This window comes from Lissotriton helveticus, chromosome 7 (assembly GCF_964261635.1).
Source record: "Lissotriton helveticus chromosome 7, aLisHel1.1, whole genome shotgun sequence".
Classification (NCBI taxonomy): domain Eukaryota; kingdom Metazoa; phylum Chordata; class Amphibia; order Caudata; family Salamandridae; genus Lissotriton; species Lissotriton helveticus.
In genome coordinates, this window is record NC_136068.1 from 634312224 (window position 1) to 634329790 (window position 17567).

The 17567-nt window shown below is 46.2% G+C and overlaps 1 protein-coding gene across 2 annotated transcripts in view; it reads left to right on the forward strand.

The window, feature by feature from the left end:
• Positions 1 to 17567, forward strand: part of PKMYT1 (protein kinase, membrane associated tyrosine/threonine 1) — a 360498-nt gene that overhangs the window by 40925 nt on the left and 302006 nt on the right. For both annotated transcript variants that reach the window (XM_078652880.1, XM_078652879.1), the window contains exon 2: positions 4507 to 4997. In XM_078652880.1, the coding sequence (XP_078509006.1) occupies positions 4641 to 4997 (357 nt within the window). In that variant the 5' untranslated portion in view covers positions 4507 to 4640. The remainder of the gene's footprint in view (positions 1 to 4506; positions 4998 to 17567) is intronic.

A 17567-nucleotide genomic window follows, 5' to 3' on the forward strand; every position in this document is an offset into this window, starting at 1 on the left:
CACAGAGCCACACACACACACAGAGCCACACACACACACAGAGCCACACACACACACAGAGCCACACACACACACAGAGCCACACACACAGAGCCACACACACACACAGAGCCACACACACACAGAGCCACACACACACACAGAGCCACACACACACACAGAGCCACACACACACACACAGAGCCACACACACACACAGAGCCACACACACACAGCCACACACACACAGCCACACACACACAGAGCCACACACACACAGAGCCACACACACACAGAGCCACACACACACAGAGCCACACACACACAGAGCCACACACACACAGAGCCACACACACAGAGACACAGAGACACAGAGACACAGAGACACAGAGACACAGAGACACAGAGACACAGAGACACAGAGACACAGCCACACACACAGAGCCACACACACAGAGCCACACACAGACACCTCACCCACCAAGCTTGGGAGACTGGTTCCGTGGCTCTGCCCCAGCTCTCGGCCCCACAGCTGCGTGTGCAGGCTCCAGAGGCCCCCCATGGCATCTGTCACCTCCACACTGCATGGGGCCCCCATGGCGTCAGCGGCTTCCCAATGTTTTACCACACCCAGTCCACCTCAAGTATCATACGGAGATCCAAATTCCACTCTGCACAATCCCATAAAAATAAACGACGGGGTACGTACAATCAAACAGCAGCGCGCTACATGCCCGCCATCACCAGGGGGCGCCAGTTATCATCCAATCTGTATCGGCTGAGAATGTTGCCAGAGAGAACAACTCAGTGGGCTGTTAAGAAACGTTCAGGGGGCGATGCAGGGCAAAAGGGACTGAGAGAGGCGTGGGTGGAAGGGGGGGACTCGAGATGGTGATGTGGAGAAACGGGTCAGAAGAGAGAAAGTGGGTGAACTAGAAAATGAGCGACAGAACAGGATGATATAGAGATAGGTAGAACGAGAAGGGTGAAGACGGGGGCGGGGTGTTGGCACGTGGCAGTGAAAGAAGGCAGACAGTGAAGGGGTTCAGGGAGAGACGAGGGAAGGATGAGCTGTGTGCCACTGAGTTGGTGAACACAGTCGTCTGGCGCTGTAGTGTCTGGAAAGCTGAGAATACAAGCACGATTTAAACAATGTATTGGGTTTTTTTTTTGTCTCCATTTTTCAAAAGTCTGATTTATTTATTTATTCCCCCCCCCCCAGACATGCCAAAGCAAGCTCTGATTTACTTGACACTGCCCCACCCCCTCCCCAAAATAAATAAATACGTTGCTTGTGAAAACCGGTGACGAGCTGCAGCATAAACAAAAATAATTCGGATATTACCATGCGCAGAAGGAGAGACAGCGAACACTTTCTGCAGACAGTTAGCCCTCTTTGAAATGGTGCAGAAGGGCTGTTGATATATTTAGGCTCTTTGAAAGTGTTACCTGTCGGACCCTGTACCGCCCGTCGGTACCCTGGGAAGGTGCAGGGGTCTGTCTGGTACTGTGCGCGGGGCTAGGGGGAGACGGAGGAGAGTGGATGAGGGGGCTTCTTTGGGCGGCCCCTGGCCTGGGCCTCTTATCGTCTGTTTATGAAGCAACGTCAAACTCCCTCCGCCAGCGTCAATTGTATGTTTTCACAGGACGGGCTCGTGAACTTCCATATAGAATATGTGAAATGGCGATGATGGATGGACCGGCGGACCAATGGGTGGGCTGTAACGGTGGATGGACCAAAAAGTGAGCTGTAAGGTGGGTGGGTGGAATACCTTGCAGAGAGGTGGATGTGCAGTGTTTATTTTAAAACAGTATAAACTTTTTGAACTAAGATATGAGATTAATGGAAAAGCCAAAAGTTGACATTTTAGTAGGCCTAAGCCGTCTCTCCTGTGAGTCTGGGGGGCGCCTTAGGCCCCCCACAGGTGTAAAGGGGACTGTGGAGAGACTCCTTGGCACAGGAGCAGACTGGGAGACAGGAGGCATGCTGGGACTTGCAGCCAGGCTCTCGGGCTTGGCGCGCTGTGCGAGCGCGGGGGCTTTACTTGGATTAGCGGGGACTTCTGCTGAGTACATGGCTTTGAAACGGGTCTGTTTTTCATCTCTATCAATTCAAGCTCCAATTTACCTGATTTTAGTTGCCGCCCGCCCTCCTAACAAGCGCTCGCCATGTCTGTAAGCCCCATCCTTTTGCGATTGGGGGGCGTGTTTTTCTTTTTCCCCTCTTCTCCATTGGTTGGAATGTAAAAAACGGGCGTGTTTTTGACTTGTTGTTTACATTCCAGCCAATGGAAAGAGGAGAGAAAAAAACGAAAAAAAACACCCCCTCAATCAGAAAAAGGCGGGGCTTAGAGCAACAAAATGACATCACTGAGCCCTCTTCTCCAATGGTTGCCTGCCGTTTAGGAGGCCAGCCAATGGAGAAGAGGGGCGGGGTTTACCCTCGCTACTCCGTCATTAAGTCTCGCTGGCGAGACTGCGCATGTGCGCAGCCTATGCCAGTCTCGACCTAAAAACACTGACTAGCTGGTGAGCCCTGTGCTTGGAGGTGAGGAAAGCAAGGCAGGTTAATGGCATGGCATTTCCCCCGTCCAATTGGTTTTTCATACTATTTGCATAGTGATTGATTGTGTTCTTTGCATGTATAGCTTCCCTGTAGTTATAACGGATATTGATACTTGACCTGTTTCTGAGCCCCTTTACCCACCTCATAACTTATCTTGATTACGATATTTGTTTTCTCTGTGGGATTTGGGAATTATCTACATGCATGCTGAATAGTTTAAAAATACTTCCTACCAGTGATAGCGTACAGTGTGTGTGCTTGCTGATTGCTTTTCCCCCCAAACATAGGTTTTGAGAGCCAGCTGGGTTTAATAGATAGTGACACCTTGTGCATGGTTTAAAACTGAGGTGTCGCGGCATAACTACCCGGGCAGAGCAAAAAAGAAAGCAAAAGGCAGGGGTAAAAACAAAAAATTCTGAGAATCAACAAGACCATGTTCCAATCTAAATTGATGACAAAGAAAAAGGAATTGTCAAAGGTGTACACCTGTGCAAAGGAAGGGTGCATGCATGCATGCTTATGATGCACGCCTGAGTGCATGGTACCAGACACATGCAGTTTTTACTGGACAGCTGTTGACGCAGCTTCAGGTCCCATCACGCGAGAAAGGAAATTAGTCAGGATGTGGTCCCTTAATCCCTTTGAGCCCTGACTGTGCTCACCTTCCCGGCCCTTCTCGTGGATAGCACCCCTGAAACCTAGAAGGGACATCGATAACTGCTGGCTGCATGCTATCAGGGAGACCTTATTCAGTGTCTCTTTATTTATTTATTTATTTATTTATTTATAAAGTTTTATGCAAACCATTGTAATCTGGAAATATAGTCCAATTAGTTGCATTGTGGGGAATCAGGACTAGAACTCACATAATGCATTAGGTTGTTCTTTGAGAGGCCGGAACTGGAAAACTGTGACCTTGATGACATTAACAACCTAGGGATGGATGCAGAATACAGTATAAAAACCGTTTTAAGGGATTTGTTGAGCAAATAAGTTAACAAAAGTATTTTTGCAGAAGAGCAGCCCAGTGGAAGATTTAATCCAGGCATGGGCACATTTGTTTTGCTGAGCAAACATTGCAGCTTTAGAAAATAAATGTAAGAAGGTAAAAAAATGTCCCCCCCAAATGATTGAAGCACTTTTTCTTTGCTTTTTATGAAGTATTGAAAAGTATAATGGAATGCCATGCTCTGTGGTTTAATTGTATCTTTTTATAATGGGCTAAAGACCCTGGGATGAATATAGGCATGGTGGGCAGTACAATATTTACAGTGGATGAATGGTCAGGCAGGAATGCAGGTAACTCGCATCAACATAATGTTTTAATTTTTCAAATGTTTTATGTATATTTACGTTAGTTAATTCATTAGCTATGTATACATATAAAGTTGTCCACAGTCCTTTGTTCGTCATTGGGACAATGCCTACAGGGAACCAGGAGTGGAGTGGGCCTTATTCAGGTAGCGTGGTTCAGGTGTCGCTTGCAATTCGAGTTTGAGTGTGAGAGAGAGAGATAAACAATGTTTATTTAGACCATAGTCTTTAAAACCATACATAAACTTTTTGGATCCTCATAGTGAGAGCATAGTTCAACCCCTTTCTTTTTTTAACACGATTTACAAAAAATATAAATCCATAAAATTCTCGTTAATGGGAGAACTTCTAAAAAGTTTTTAAAATCAGCACCTCTTTTAATTTCCTCTTTACAAAGTCCTGTGTCGCTTTCAAGAACTTCCCCAAAGCAATTGTTTGAGTGTGGTAGTTAGCAGTATTGTGCCTGATAGTTAGGAAGTTCTAGTGAAAGAGGCATAAAAATTTTGGAGCCTTTGTCAATTGTGGAGGGTCGTGGGCGAGGTTGTTGCTGGAATAAGACGGACCTATTTCCTGAAGTCGAGCAACTTCTAATGTAGATACTATTGAGCATTCAATGATTGACTTGTTTTTTTCCCTCATTATTATAGATGCTTTTTATCTAAGCCTGGAGAGCTGCTGCTCAAAATGTGATATGGAGAACTTGTAACTCAACACTTGCCACAGATGTGATATGGAGAATCTGTGACTGTGCGTGCTGAAAGAGCCTTCTCTGGACGGAGCCATGCCTGTGCCCACAGACTCTCTGGTGGATTCCCAGCTCAGCCGCACTCCCATTCCCATCCCGGCCTTCTTCAAGGAAGCAGAGCATGGTTTTTCGTTGAAGAAACGGGGGCGCTCCCTCTGCTTCACTGTACCGCCTCGGCCACCTGCCAAGAGCCCAGCACCCATCAGTCGCTTCTTCCCCAACAAACATCAATCGTGGAGCCAGCCTCGACCTCAAAGCGTGTCCTTCCGGAGTCCAGAAAAGAAGTCCCTTTGTAGCCTTCTCTATGATGAAGGCAAGCAAGAGCTATTCTTTGATCAGTGCTTCCAGAGGATTTGCAAGCTGGGCAGAGGCTCATTTGGTGAGGTCTATAAGGTAAGGCTTACTGCAGGAGCACCCTCAGAAATCTTCATTGGCTACCTTTAACTCTTGGAGGGAGGGAAGAGGGGGTGAGGGTTCTTCAACCTCTGAATACCTAGGTGGTTAGAACCACTGTGTTTTGCTTTCCTATGTTGCATGGGTACTTCTGTGGTAGTGAACCTTGATAATTCATGCTGCACATGGGGTACAACCCACACAGGTAATACTGATTATTGTAGAATCCATACTTTAGAAATATTGAATTCAATCAACTTTGATTCATAAATCTCAGCTATTCACCCGTGAGAGTTTCCAGGCGCTAGGTTCTTGCTGGGAGCAGTCGAAGAGCTCGGGCTTGAGTCACTTTCTGAATTCTGGGAGAGAGGATGATGTTTGGAGGTGAAGGGGAAGGTCGTTCCAGGACTTCAAGGCAAGGTAGGAGAAGGACCGTCCTCCAATGTAGCTCCGACTAATGTGGCGAGTGTGTGCGAGGGAGGTGGAGTGCAGGTGTTTGGAGGGTTGATGGGAGTTTAGGCAGTGGTTTATGCATACTGGCCCTTGATTGTGCATGGTCTTGTAGGCGTGTATCTGCATCTTGAATTGTCATCTTTTCTGGACTAGGAGCCAGTGGAGGTTCCTGAGGTGGGTGATGATGTTGGTCTGTTTGCGGAGATCGAGGATTAGTCTGGCAGCTGAGTTTTGAATTGTCTGGAGTCTCTTCAGGAGTTGGGTGGTGATTCCTGCATAGAGCATGTTATCATAGTCCAGCCAGCTGTTGACTAGGCCTTGATTGACATTTTTCTGGTGCTGATGGGGAGCCATCTGAAGATCTTTTGGAGTATGCAGAGGATGTTAAAGCAGGCCGAGGAGACTGCATTGATCTGGCATTTCATGAACACTTTGCTGTCCAGTATGATGCCATGGTTGCGGGCATGTCAGTGTGGGCGCGAGTTTGGAGGGCCACCAAGTGTAGTTCCACAAGTTGGTGCTCCCAAAAATCAGCACGTCCGTCTTGTCTGTGATGAGCTTCAGGCAGTTGGTCTTCATCCAATCAACCACACTCAAAGGTGGAGAGGGTCTTCTGAGAATGAGAGGATGAGCTGGGTGTCTTCTGCATAGGATATGATACTGAGGCCATGGATTCTGACTTTGTTGCCCAGGGGCGGATTGTAAGTGTTGAACAGAGTGGGGCTGAAGGATGAACCTCCAGGGATGCCGCAGATGGTGCTCTTAGGTTCCGAAGTGAAGGGCGGTAGGTTGATTCTCTGGGTTCATCCTGTTAGTAAGTATGCGATCCACTTGAGGACATCTCACTGGATCCTGATGTGGTGGTGTCTCTTGAGGAGTGTGTGGTGGGATATGGTATTAAATGCTGCTGAGCGATCAAGGAGGATAAGGGCCGCGGTTTACCCCTTGCCAAGGAGGGTCCTGATGTAGTCAGTGGCAGCGATCAGGGTGGTCTTGGTGCTGTGGTTGGTGTGGAAGCTGGATTGGGAGGTGTCTAGCAGGTAGTTTATTTCCAGGTGTTTGGTGGGTTGGAGGTTGATGACCATCTCGAGGACTTTTTCAGAGAAGGGGAACAGAGAGATTGGGTGGTAGTTCTTGAGTTCGTTTAGGTCGGCGGAGGGTTTCTTGACGAGGGGTCTGACCTATGCATGTTTCCAACAGTCGGAGGAAGGTGGATGTGGTTATGGATACATTGACGATGGAGGTGAGTTTGCCCTGGATTTCCTTGCTCCTGTGGTTGAAGAAGTAGTGGAGGCAGGGGTCCATGGGTGTACCAGAGTGGATGAAGTTCATGTCGGCTGTGTTGCTCTGATTTGTGAGTTGTTTCCATGAAGTGAGCGGTGGTTGTGGGTGGCGTCAGTCGGTGTGATGAGGTTGTAAAGATCAGTGTGTTCAGGGTTCGAAATTACTGTAGATGGTAGATATCTTGTTGTGGAAGTAGTCCTCCAGGGTGTCGCAGAGTTCCTGGGAAGGGGAGATTGTGTTCTCGGTGGCTGACAGGCTTGAGAACTCTGACGATGCTGAGAGTTCCTTGTTCTGGTTGGACCTTGCTTCGATGTTGTACGCCAGGGTGCCTATTTTCGTATCCGTTTGACGTTGGTGGTGTTTGTTAGTGAAATTTGTTGAGGTCTTACTTGAAGGTGGCTCCGTCTGTGGGACCTCTGCTGGTGTGCCATCTTCTTTCTTTCTAGCCCTTTGCAGTTGTTTCATAGTCCTGATTTCTGGTGTATACCAACTGGCTTGTTTGGAGGATCTGCTGGTCTTGACTTGCCTGATGGGGGCGACAGTCGGTGCAGTTGGTGATCCAGGCGCAGAAATTCTGGATGGCCTGTTTGAGGTTGGTGGATGGGTCGGGCTGGGTGTTGAGGCCGTCCGTCCATTGGGTCTCTGTCACTTAGTTCCAACTGCGGTGGGAGGTGCTGGAGGGGCTGGTGATGGTGCATGGTGATCCTGCAATGATGAAGTGGACGATGGCTTGTTCGGTGACATAACTGTCACTGGCAGTGAAAATCGTGTCAAGCAGGTGTCCTGCACTGTGTGCGAGGTTGGTGACCGGCTTGGTGAGTGAGGCCAATGTTGGTTATGCTTTTCAGAAGGCTAGTGGAGTTTACGTCAATGGGATCCACTCAGTGGGGTACGGTTGTTACCACAATGGTGGGGAGCAACCAGTGTTGTTAAAATACCCCTCACACACCAACAGGCCCCTTGGTGTCATGCTTCACCATCGGGGTCTTCGCAAACCTCTACGGGATGCGGCGTGCTACGACTCACGGCTACGTAGGAGCACTTATCTGTGAACTATGTGTTCGGTGTGTGGGAGTAAATAATGTGAGTGGTGAGGTGAAAGTGAAAAATTAAGATACCTGGCACGTGAGTACTGAAAAAAAAATTTCTTTAGTCTCCGGCTGGTATCGTTAAAAGAGTGCTAGAGTGGTTGTTGTCTACTAATTAGGGTAAACCAACCATGTTAGTGCGTCGACATGTTTCGGAGTTAAAAAACTCCTACTGGCTTCCTACCCCTCCACGCGGCTCTGACGCTTTCACTCGTCGGAGCCGCGTGGAGGGGTAGGAAGCCAGTCAGCCCTAGAAGTAACCGTGAGTGTTGCCATAACGGGTAGAACAGACCCCCTCATCACGTTTTGGCTCATGAGGCCATTTGACCTCTTTCTATAAGTGTCTTTAATCGCCAATTGGGCGCAACAGACCTTATTATATTAAACACAGATAGGTACATTATCACCTAATCTTATTTTTGTAGAGCACACTTTTATATCTACATACATGTGAGTAAGGTGGGGATAAGTAGTGCACATCCTCGTCCTGAAGGAGTTTTTTAACTCCGAAACATGTCGACGCACTAACATGGTTGGTTTACCCTAATTAGTAGACAACAACCACTCTAGCACTCTTTTAACGATACCAGCCGGAGACGAAATACATTTTTTTTTCAGTACTCACGTGCCAGGTATCTTTTAATTTTTCACTTTCACCTCACCACTCACATTATTTACTCACACACACCGAACACATAGTTCACAGATAAGTGCTCCTACGTAGCCGTGAGTCGTAGCACGCCGCATCCCGTAGAGGTTTGCGAAGACCCCGATGATGAAGCATGACACCAAGGGGCCTGTTGGTGTGTGAGGGGTATTTTAACAACACTGGTTGCTCCCCACCATTGTGGTAACAACCGTACCCCACTGAGTGGATTCCATTTTGTTTATGAATATTGCCAGGGGAGACAGAATCCACTATTCCCTCTCCCTCCCCCCTTCTGTTAATTACTGTTTACGTCAATGGGGTCTGCGAGCTAGAAGTTGAGGTCACTGAGGAAGACGTAGTGCTTGGAGTCCATGGCAAGTGGAGCAATGAATTCGGGGATGGCGTTGCAGGAGCCGGTGAGGGTGCCCACTGATGGTAGTTTTGCAGTCAGTTTGCAGTTGGAAGTTTAGGTGTTCCATAATCAGTGTGGCATTTTCTTCAGTGGTGGTGCAGCAGATGGTTTCTTTGTGGGAGATGGCAATTCCTCTTTTGTATTGGTTGATGTGGTCCCGGTGTATCATCTTGTAGCTGTTGGGCATTGCTGTGGCGATGTAGGAGGTGAAGGAGGGGTTGAACCAGGTCTTTGTAAAGAAGATATATCGAGGGTGAGGGTGAGGGTGGTGATGATGTCCCAGATTTCGGTGGTGTGTTTGCAGAGTGAGCAGGAGGCAGTGGAGTAGTTCTGGGTGGGCATGGTCAGAGTTTCTGTGCAGACGGGAGGCCCCGAGTTGCAGTGGCAGGTGAAAGGTCCTACTATTAATTGGGAGGGTGCAATGCAGCAGTTGTTGTGGTGTCTGGAGTCCAAGGCTCGGAGCAGTGCAGCGGAATATCTGTGCTTGGTGGAGGTCCAGGGTTCTTGGTGTTGGGTGCAGTCCAGGCGCGCATAGACAGGTTTGCCTTCAGCACATGCGGTTGTGCTGCGACTTCCATTAAGTGGGAGGGTAGCTGCTGGACGGGGCCGGTGAGATGTAGAAAAAATGGTGAGAATCAAGCGGGGGAAAACAACAAAAAAAACAATCTAGCAATCTCAGCAAAACAAATATAGCAATATGGGCAGACGGGTATAAAAAAAAAAGTCGAAGCAGGTGGGAAAAAACTGCAGGAATCTAGTGAGCGGCAGGGGAAATGACAAGAAATAAACAACAATCGGATAGAGCAATATGGGCAGACAAGTAATAACAGGGAATAAAACGAAGTCCGAGCAATCAGGTGTGAGTGAAGCAGATTGCGGGGCCCTTCTCCAATTGTTTCTATGACTTGTGATGTGTATATATAAAGCGTCGCCACAGACCGCGGGGAAAATTTTAAATGTCCTTTTTTTTTTCTTTTTTTTTTAATGCCTTAATTTCTGTTTTTCGGTATCCATTTTCCATCTTTAGCAAATACGGTTTTCCATTCCAAATACTGCCATCTTTTGAGGGACAAATGGAGTGTTAGCCTGATGAATGTAGTGGTATAGGTTTAGGTCCTCAGTTGTTAGTTAGCTATCTCTGTTGAGGGATCGTTGTGCATCACTCTTTTTCTCACTTTTCTTCTGCCTCCCCCTTTACAAAGTGAGTTTGAACATGTACCACCAGTCGTTCCCCTAACACACTCCTGAGTTAGAGCTAGCTGAGCATGGGTGGAAATTGCTTAGGGTGTTCTGGCCTACTTTGGAACCTGAGGTTGTTCCGGGTAAACCCACAGTCTTCCCCTGTACCCATGCACAAATGAGATCCACAAAATGTATCCAACAGTAGCTCTCATAATTGCTATTAAATCTATTTGATAAATTAATTAAACATGCTCTTTGGCTGTCAATGTTTTTTATTATATACATTCCTTAAAATTGGGGTTTAGCATGGTGAAAGCTGCACCCTATGTTACATGTAAAGAAATCAAATGAGGGTCTCTCTTTGGCCCAGATCACAGTCTAGCCTAGTGCAGAGACAAAGATTGCAATTATTTGTTTCTACAGCTAACGTTTGTCAGTAGACCACTTTACTTTCTCTCATGTTTTACATGCTATTCAATTATTTTGCCTTCCAATTTTTCATTCAAAAATTTCACGTTCACTTTAATTAGCATATCTTTGAATAAGTCCTTTGTACGACTATGTAGGCAGGGTTAATGCTTTAGAAAGAAAAGATAACTTTCCTTATTATGAGCAATGAACCAAAGGAGAAGCTGTTTCAATCCAAGACCTCTCCAAGTTGATTTTCCTTTGAATTGTGCTTCATTAGCAAAAGGCCATCCAGCTTGTCCGGAGTGTCGAATGGCTATTCACAAAAAGGTTAGACTGATGTACTTTAAGGTTCTATGCTTTAAGCTGAACTACTCAAAGCTGCCATTTGGGAACTGCTGTTCAGCCTTCTACGAGCATCCCTGCTGGATGGAGAGTGAGTGCTCAAGTTATTTTACCCTCAAAACATCTCAATATGAAAAGCCATTTCTTAATGCCATTCAATCATTAACTGCCCAATTGTCTGTGTTCTATTCACACGTCTCCATCATGTAGCGAAGCCTTTTGAGAAGAATCCGGTATTTGAGTCCTCAGAAAGCACCCAATTTGAGGAACGTACAAGTATTTGAACCACCAGCAATAGACTACAGTGATGTCAACTCATCCTCAGATGTTGCTGCTAGATTAACAGTCCAAGGGTATGGGACCATGTTCTCCTCTCGTCCCCTTGTTAACCCATTCGCTGTGGCAGTCTAAATCGAAGGGCTGCACCTTGAGCAGAATAAAACTTCTCTTGTCATAGAGATTTTCCGTCCACCTAGAGGCCCAGAATGAATGAGCTTAATTTCAGATCATTTCTCATCCCTAAGAAATAGGCCCTTTATAGGGGTCAGGGATTGCGTTTAGAGAAAAAATAACTATCTTCCTAACTGTATAGGTGATAAGCACAAAGAGAAGTGCTGGTTAGATATATCCGTGAGTGGACTGTTTTTTTGAATGTTTATGGGCCTCTTTTATGGTGTGCTGGACCAGTTTTTAGGTCCTGGGTAGCACAAGCTCTGCTCTGTGAGGCATGCTGTATTCGGGGAGGGATTTGAAGCTCCGCTCACACTCCGTCCATATTTTTCATTGGCTTGTGTCATTGTCTACTGTAAACTGTGGCTGTTCATTGGTCAAAAGGCTTAGTAGTCACTCCTTAGTACTGCCTTGTCTAATTTTGTAACGTCCCATGGCGACACACCCTGTTACGTGTGTTGTTACTCGATAAGCTTTAATTACAGCCTCCGAGCACTATTTTCTCAAATAGCTTGCAGGCTGGACAGTCTCTCCTTGCACATTTTTTTTTTTTTTTAAATGATAGCACGAGTGCTGGTATTTGCAATGCAATAGGTCTCGAATTTGCAAGAGTTTAAGCTATTGGCATTGTAACTGACAATGCCTTTTATTTATCTGTTTTTAAAACACTTAAATAAAAAGCATTGTCCTTTACAATGTCAATAGCTCAAACTCTCGTAAAGGTGAGACCTATTGCATTGCAAGGGCTTGTTACTGTAGATTTTCGTGATACTAAAACAAATATTGTCTGCAGCAAGCTGAAGTCAATGCAGTCTTCCATCCCTTTCAAAACACTTATACAGCAGTCCGCCTTTAAAAAGTTCCAAACTGCCCCAATTTGCAAACATATGTAACTTTTTAGGTCTCGCCTAGGCATCGCTTGCGCTGTCTCTATGAGACATGTTGTGTTCTGAATATGGGCTATAAGCTCTGCCCATGTTTTTAGGTCTCGGCTGTCGTGGCTGCGCACATGCGCAGCTCGCTTGGCGAGATTTTATGTTTATAAGGAGCTTCAGTATCTGGCTTCAAGCCCCAACCCTCTTTCCCATTGGCTGGCGTAGCCATTGGAAAAGAGGTTTGTATGACGTATACACTTCTCTTTTTCTGCCGTCCCACGTGGACGTGCTCGCCTGCTTTCCTTCTGAAGTAAAAGGTTTCTTCTCTTTATGGGGCCATGTGTTTAATCACATGGCCCCATAAAGACAAGAAAACGTCACGGCAGAAGGAAAGCAGGCCGCATGTTTATTTTTGCATCTCTCTTTCACTTTAAAGTAAAAGCGAGATGCAAAAATAAACCGCAGCTGCCTGGCGAGCACTTGTTTACCATGGAGCAGCAATCTGTCACCCTGCGGCTGGTGGTTGGTTGTTTGGTTGCCTTTTGATATTCCCCTGTCCCTGATACTGCTGTGAATGAAGTCAGGAAGATTAGGCTGCTACCAGCAGGTGGTGCATTAGGTAGCATTGCTGTTTGTGAGCAGACTTTTCTTACAAATAGGAAAGATTGCACCATGCTGTTTATACGGGGTGTTGGAAATTTACTTCGTTGAAGGTTGCAAAAATGTTCGCACAGTCTACCCTGAGTTGAATAACTGCATAGCACCGCGAAAATAACACACCATTTTGAAGCCAATGTTGATGCACTAATTATTTTGAAGGCGGTAGCCCGACAGCAGTAACGCAGATGGCCACAAGAGGGCACTAGGCTACAACAAATGGGGTAAAAACACAATTTTTGCTAGGGGTGTGGTAGTGGCCGGAGGACCTTAGTATTAGACTGTTGATTCGAAACAAGCGCTGGACTTGGACTGGCCAATCATTACATTCCCAGGAGCTAACCCCACCTCGTGCAACCCTGTGATTAGCATTGCCCCCGCTTGCCGGCCTTTTCAGAGGTGCGTTGCAGCAGGTGCAGTGGCGCCTCGTCCCAGGGGCCCATTAAACCAGGACAGTGCCGCATTTTACTACCTACACAGCGGTGGAGGGGTTCACTTTCATTGTGTGCACACCATGGCATCCTTGCTGCGCGGCTGGGCACGGGCCTGTCAGTCATCTACCGGCCTCTGAGTGAGGGTGGCCCCTGCCGTTTGCCCCTGCTGCCCTCGCCCTGCTCCCACGTCCGTGTCAGCCGAGGTCTGTCTGACACTTGCACGGAATGCCGCAGTGACAGCCGAGGCGACTCATCCCTCAGCAGTGAGCTGTGTGCTCGAGTGGAAAGCCCTCTGGCTGCAGCTCCACAGGTTGGCAGGTCCAGGCAGGGTCTGCAGGCAGAAACGTTCTGAAATGTAATCCTTCAGCGAGAAATCAAGAGACACTGAAAGGGCAAGAGCAGCTCCAGTCAGCGGCTCCTGCAGACGTCACGGAGAGGGTGCCAGAGCCCAGAAAGCCTGGGCAGTGGGTGCTGCGGTAACGGTGTGCATGTCAGTGTGTGTGTATCAAAACATGTATGTGTGTGTGCATGTATGTATGTATGTACGTGTATGTATGTCTGTATGTGTGCATGTATGTCTGTATGTACGTGTCTGTATGTGTATATGTATATCTGTGTATCAATGCATTTATGAATGCATGGTTGTATGTACGTTTGTGCATGTATATGTATGAATGCATGTATGGATGCATGTATGTGTGTATGGATGTCTACGTATCTGAGTGTGTATGTATCAATGCAGGTATAAATGCATGCATGCATGAATTTATGTATGCATGCATGTATGTTTGTATTGTATGTGTTTGTTGCACAGCAAATGAGGAAAGAAATGTGGTCTACTGACTAGAGCTTCCAACATTGGCGCAGCAAGGCAGCCGATTCCAGAGAGCAGCCCCTGATGCTTCCAGGTTGTTAGTGGTAAATTAGAAAGCTAAAGTCTCGAAATGGTTTGTAAAGGTGCAAGGAGCATGGCCAGGAATGAACTTTCAAATAACACTGAGCCCCGTTATCTTAAACTGGGATTCCACTGTGATTCATCCAGCCTTAAGTCAGGCAGTGTTTTCTTTGGCCAAATTTATTTTATTCAACACAATTTCATGGATTATATGTACGTATTTATTGTTTTTTTATAATGTGAACCTAACTAGGGAGCAACAGAACACTACATTATGTGGGGTGTTGAAAGACTATCAATACCATGTACAATGAGTCAGGCGGAGGGAAATTATCGTATGGGATTCTGCTCTGCTTGATTCAGAATCGGTCAGTGTTCCCACATTGGGTGTTGAAACACTGCAACTACCTGCTTGATTTTTCAGCACCCACCCAGTAAAATTGCATGAGGCTTTGACTGCAGCAGCCAAGCTTCCTATTTTTGTATTGTAGGGAAAGCGTTCCACGCTCCTGCCTACAGGACCATATCTGGCCCTACTCTAACACTCCTCTCTCCACCTCGCTCAGAGGCCCTAGCGTTAATTTATCACTTGCTCAGAGCAGGTGATAAATGTATGCAATATAACTCTTAGAACTGAGAATTCTGTCTGGCTTTATGACCAGTAAATTCTGTCCCACATAATAATTCCACATTCTATGGGGTTCAACTCTTAATTACTCATTATGAGCTCTGTTTGACTGCACTGTAACAGTAATTTTCCACCACACCATGTAACTCTTAAACAGCCACTATGAGAATTACGTTACATATTTTATTGGCACAGAGAGATTCAGTGATATGTCCAAAATCACACAATATTGGGTAAAGCCAGGATTCAAACCGATAGCCCCACGTTAGAAACTCAGCACCTTTCGTCAGTGAGGTCATTAGGTATTGTAAAGTCTTCAATTAGGCATGGGAAATAAAGAAGTCAGGACACATTGATGGCTTGGACCGATGGGTGGTCCAAGCAATGGATACATCGCAGATTGGTTCAACACATGGAAGTGGGACAGACACCTTTGCTGCCGCTAGGACTTGCAGAGTGAATAAACGTTTGTAATCTAGTATTGCCCCAAGGAGTCGCATTGTTTTCAGCTTCCATGAGGGCGCATGTTCAATGTCTAGTCTTACCAGTTTGTTGTGGAGTTTGCATAGCACAGTTTTTAAATATTTGCTTTGTCAGCTTGTAGACTGGGTTCTACAAGCTCTGCCATAAACTTGTTAGATTGCCCAACTGGTAATTCAAGCCTTGTCAGAACCAATGATTTGTCCAGATTCGCACAATGTTGAGGCAAGCTTGAATTCCAACCAAGGTACTCAGGTTCCAAAGTTAGTAGCTGTAGCCACTAAGCCACATATCCTGTAGCCTGGGCCTTAGGTGGTGTGAGCTCAGACATTCAGGCCTATATGGCTGCTGCACTGTCCTTTAGCATCCCTGGTACTGCTGTGCCTAGCCTCGGGATTCATAAAGGCAGGAGTTGAAACGGAAAGTAAACCCATCTCTCATAGGTATGTTTCCTATCGGCAAGACCATGTTCTTGCCATTCCCTTGGGCTCTCAGCAGCGCATAGGAGGCAGTGAACGGGAGCCCGTGATAGAGCGCTTTGACCACCGAGTGACGGTTGACACAAGGCGACCGCCTCTATTAATAGGGGGCCGACACAGCGAAATGCGTGTGCAGGAGTAAGACATAGGAATGTTACAACATACCCCCATCAAGAGTTGAATACTGGAATGTTCCAGAAGTGTGTGGCGAAGACAACCCCCAGCCCTGAAGAAGTTGCCGACCAAGAGTGACAGGCAACGAAACATGTTGGCTTCTTATTTATTAAACCGAAGCACAACTGTGAAGTGTAGGTTTTAATAGGTGCAGGTACCCAGCACAGAATAAAGTGTCAGAGAGCTAGGGATACCTGACCCATTTTTAATTTGTTGAGCGTCGGATAGCGGCTCTCACTTCCTGGGGGGTTGTAGTGCACATAACATGTAGTATAGGGATCACCACTTTTTGAGTTGTTTATTATTTTCCTTTCTACATCATTCTTTGCAACTTTGTTTCTTTTGGGTTGGAAGGAGCCGATGATAAAAGGAACATACTGACGAGTACCAGTCAGCAGTTCCCTGGTGGTTGCTCCCGTGAGGTCCCTTCCTTCCCTTCATACATTTTTTCCTTTCTTTCTCTTTCTACATATTCAGTAGAGTGCTTGCTTGACACATAAGCAATCGCACATAGACATGTAGAGCTGATGTATAGAAGATATGAAAGAGGCACACGTTGTTGATAGAATTTTTTGATTGCTAATAGACTACGTTTGAGTCTGTACTAGTGACTATCACAGCTGATGATCAAATTGTTGCCTATTACTGTGGACCAGGTGTAGTTTTTTTCATAAGCTTGAATTCCAACCAAGGTACTCAGGTTCCAAAATCAGTAGCTGTAGCCACTAAACCACATATTCTGTAGCCTGGGCCTTAGGTGTTGTGAGCTCAGACATTCAGGCCTATATGACTGCTGCACTGTCCTTTAGCATCCCTGGTACTGCTGTGTCTAGCCTCGGGATTCATAAAGGCAGGAGTTGAAACAGAAAGTAAACACATCTCTCATAGGTATGTTTCCTATCGGCAAGACCATGTTCTTGCCATTCCCTTGGGCTCTCAGCAGCGCATAGGAGGCAGTTGAGGAGATTAAAATGTAAGATGGAATAAAATATTTGATACCATCCAGAGTAAAAGGGTGCATTACTCCAATGGTGGCTACGGGACACATTATATCTTTCGCTAATTTGGCGCACTGCCTCCTGCAAAATATTACTAGCTAAGGAGGCAGCGCAGTAGTTTTATGTCTCTTGTCATTGTTATCAAACAAGTGACATTCTTTTACCACCCTCTCTATTTCTTTATCCATCAGCGCCCATCAAAATTACTCCCTGATCCTATTTTTGGCTTTGTCCCACCTGACCTTGATGAGCAGATTGGACAATCTTGTCCTTCAAGCAACGTGGTGGCATTCATTTTGCTCAACTTCTTATTCCCCACTTGCCTTCACTGTTTGTCTTTAAAATAGCTGTACTTCAAACATCACAACGTTTGGGCCACTCTTCTCTGATCCATATGCTAATGTTTGACAACTCCTTATCATCTTTTACTGCTTGTTTCCACGATTTCCCCCTTAAGGTTTCCATGTCTATGTATCCCATAGTTTAAACCCATCGCTGATCTTCGACTTCCATGCAAGTTTCAAGGCTCCGTATGTCCATTAACTTAACCCTCAACATCGCATTGGCAAATCCGTTACTGCTACCAGCAAACAACTCTACCATGAAAATGAACAACTTAAAATTTGCTAACCAGCTTGCATTCCTTGAGGATGTCATAACAGAACCTTTGGTGATAGTT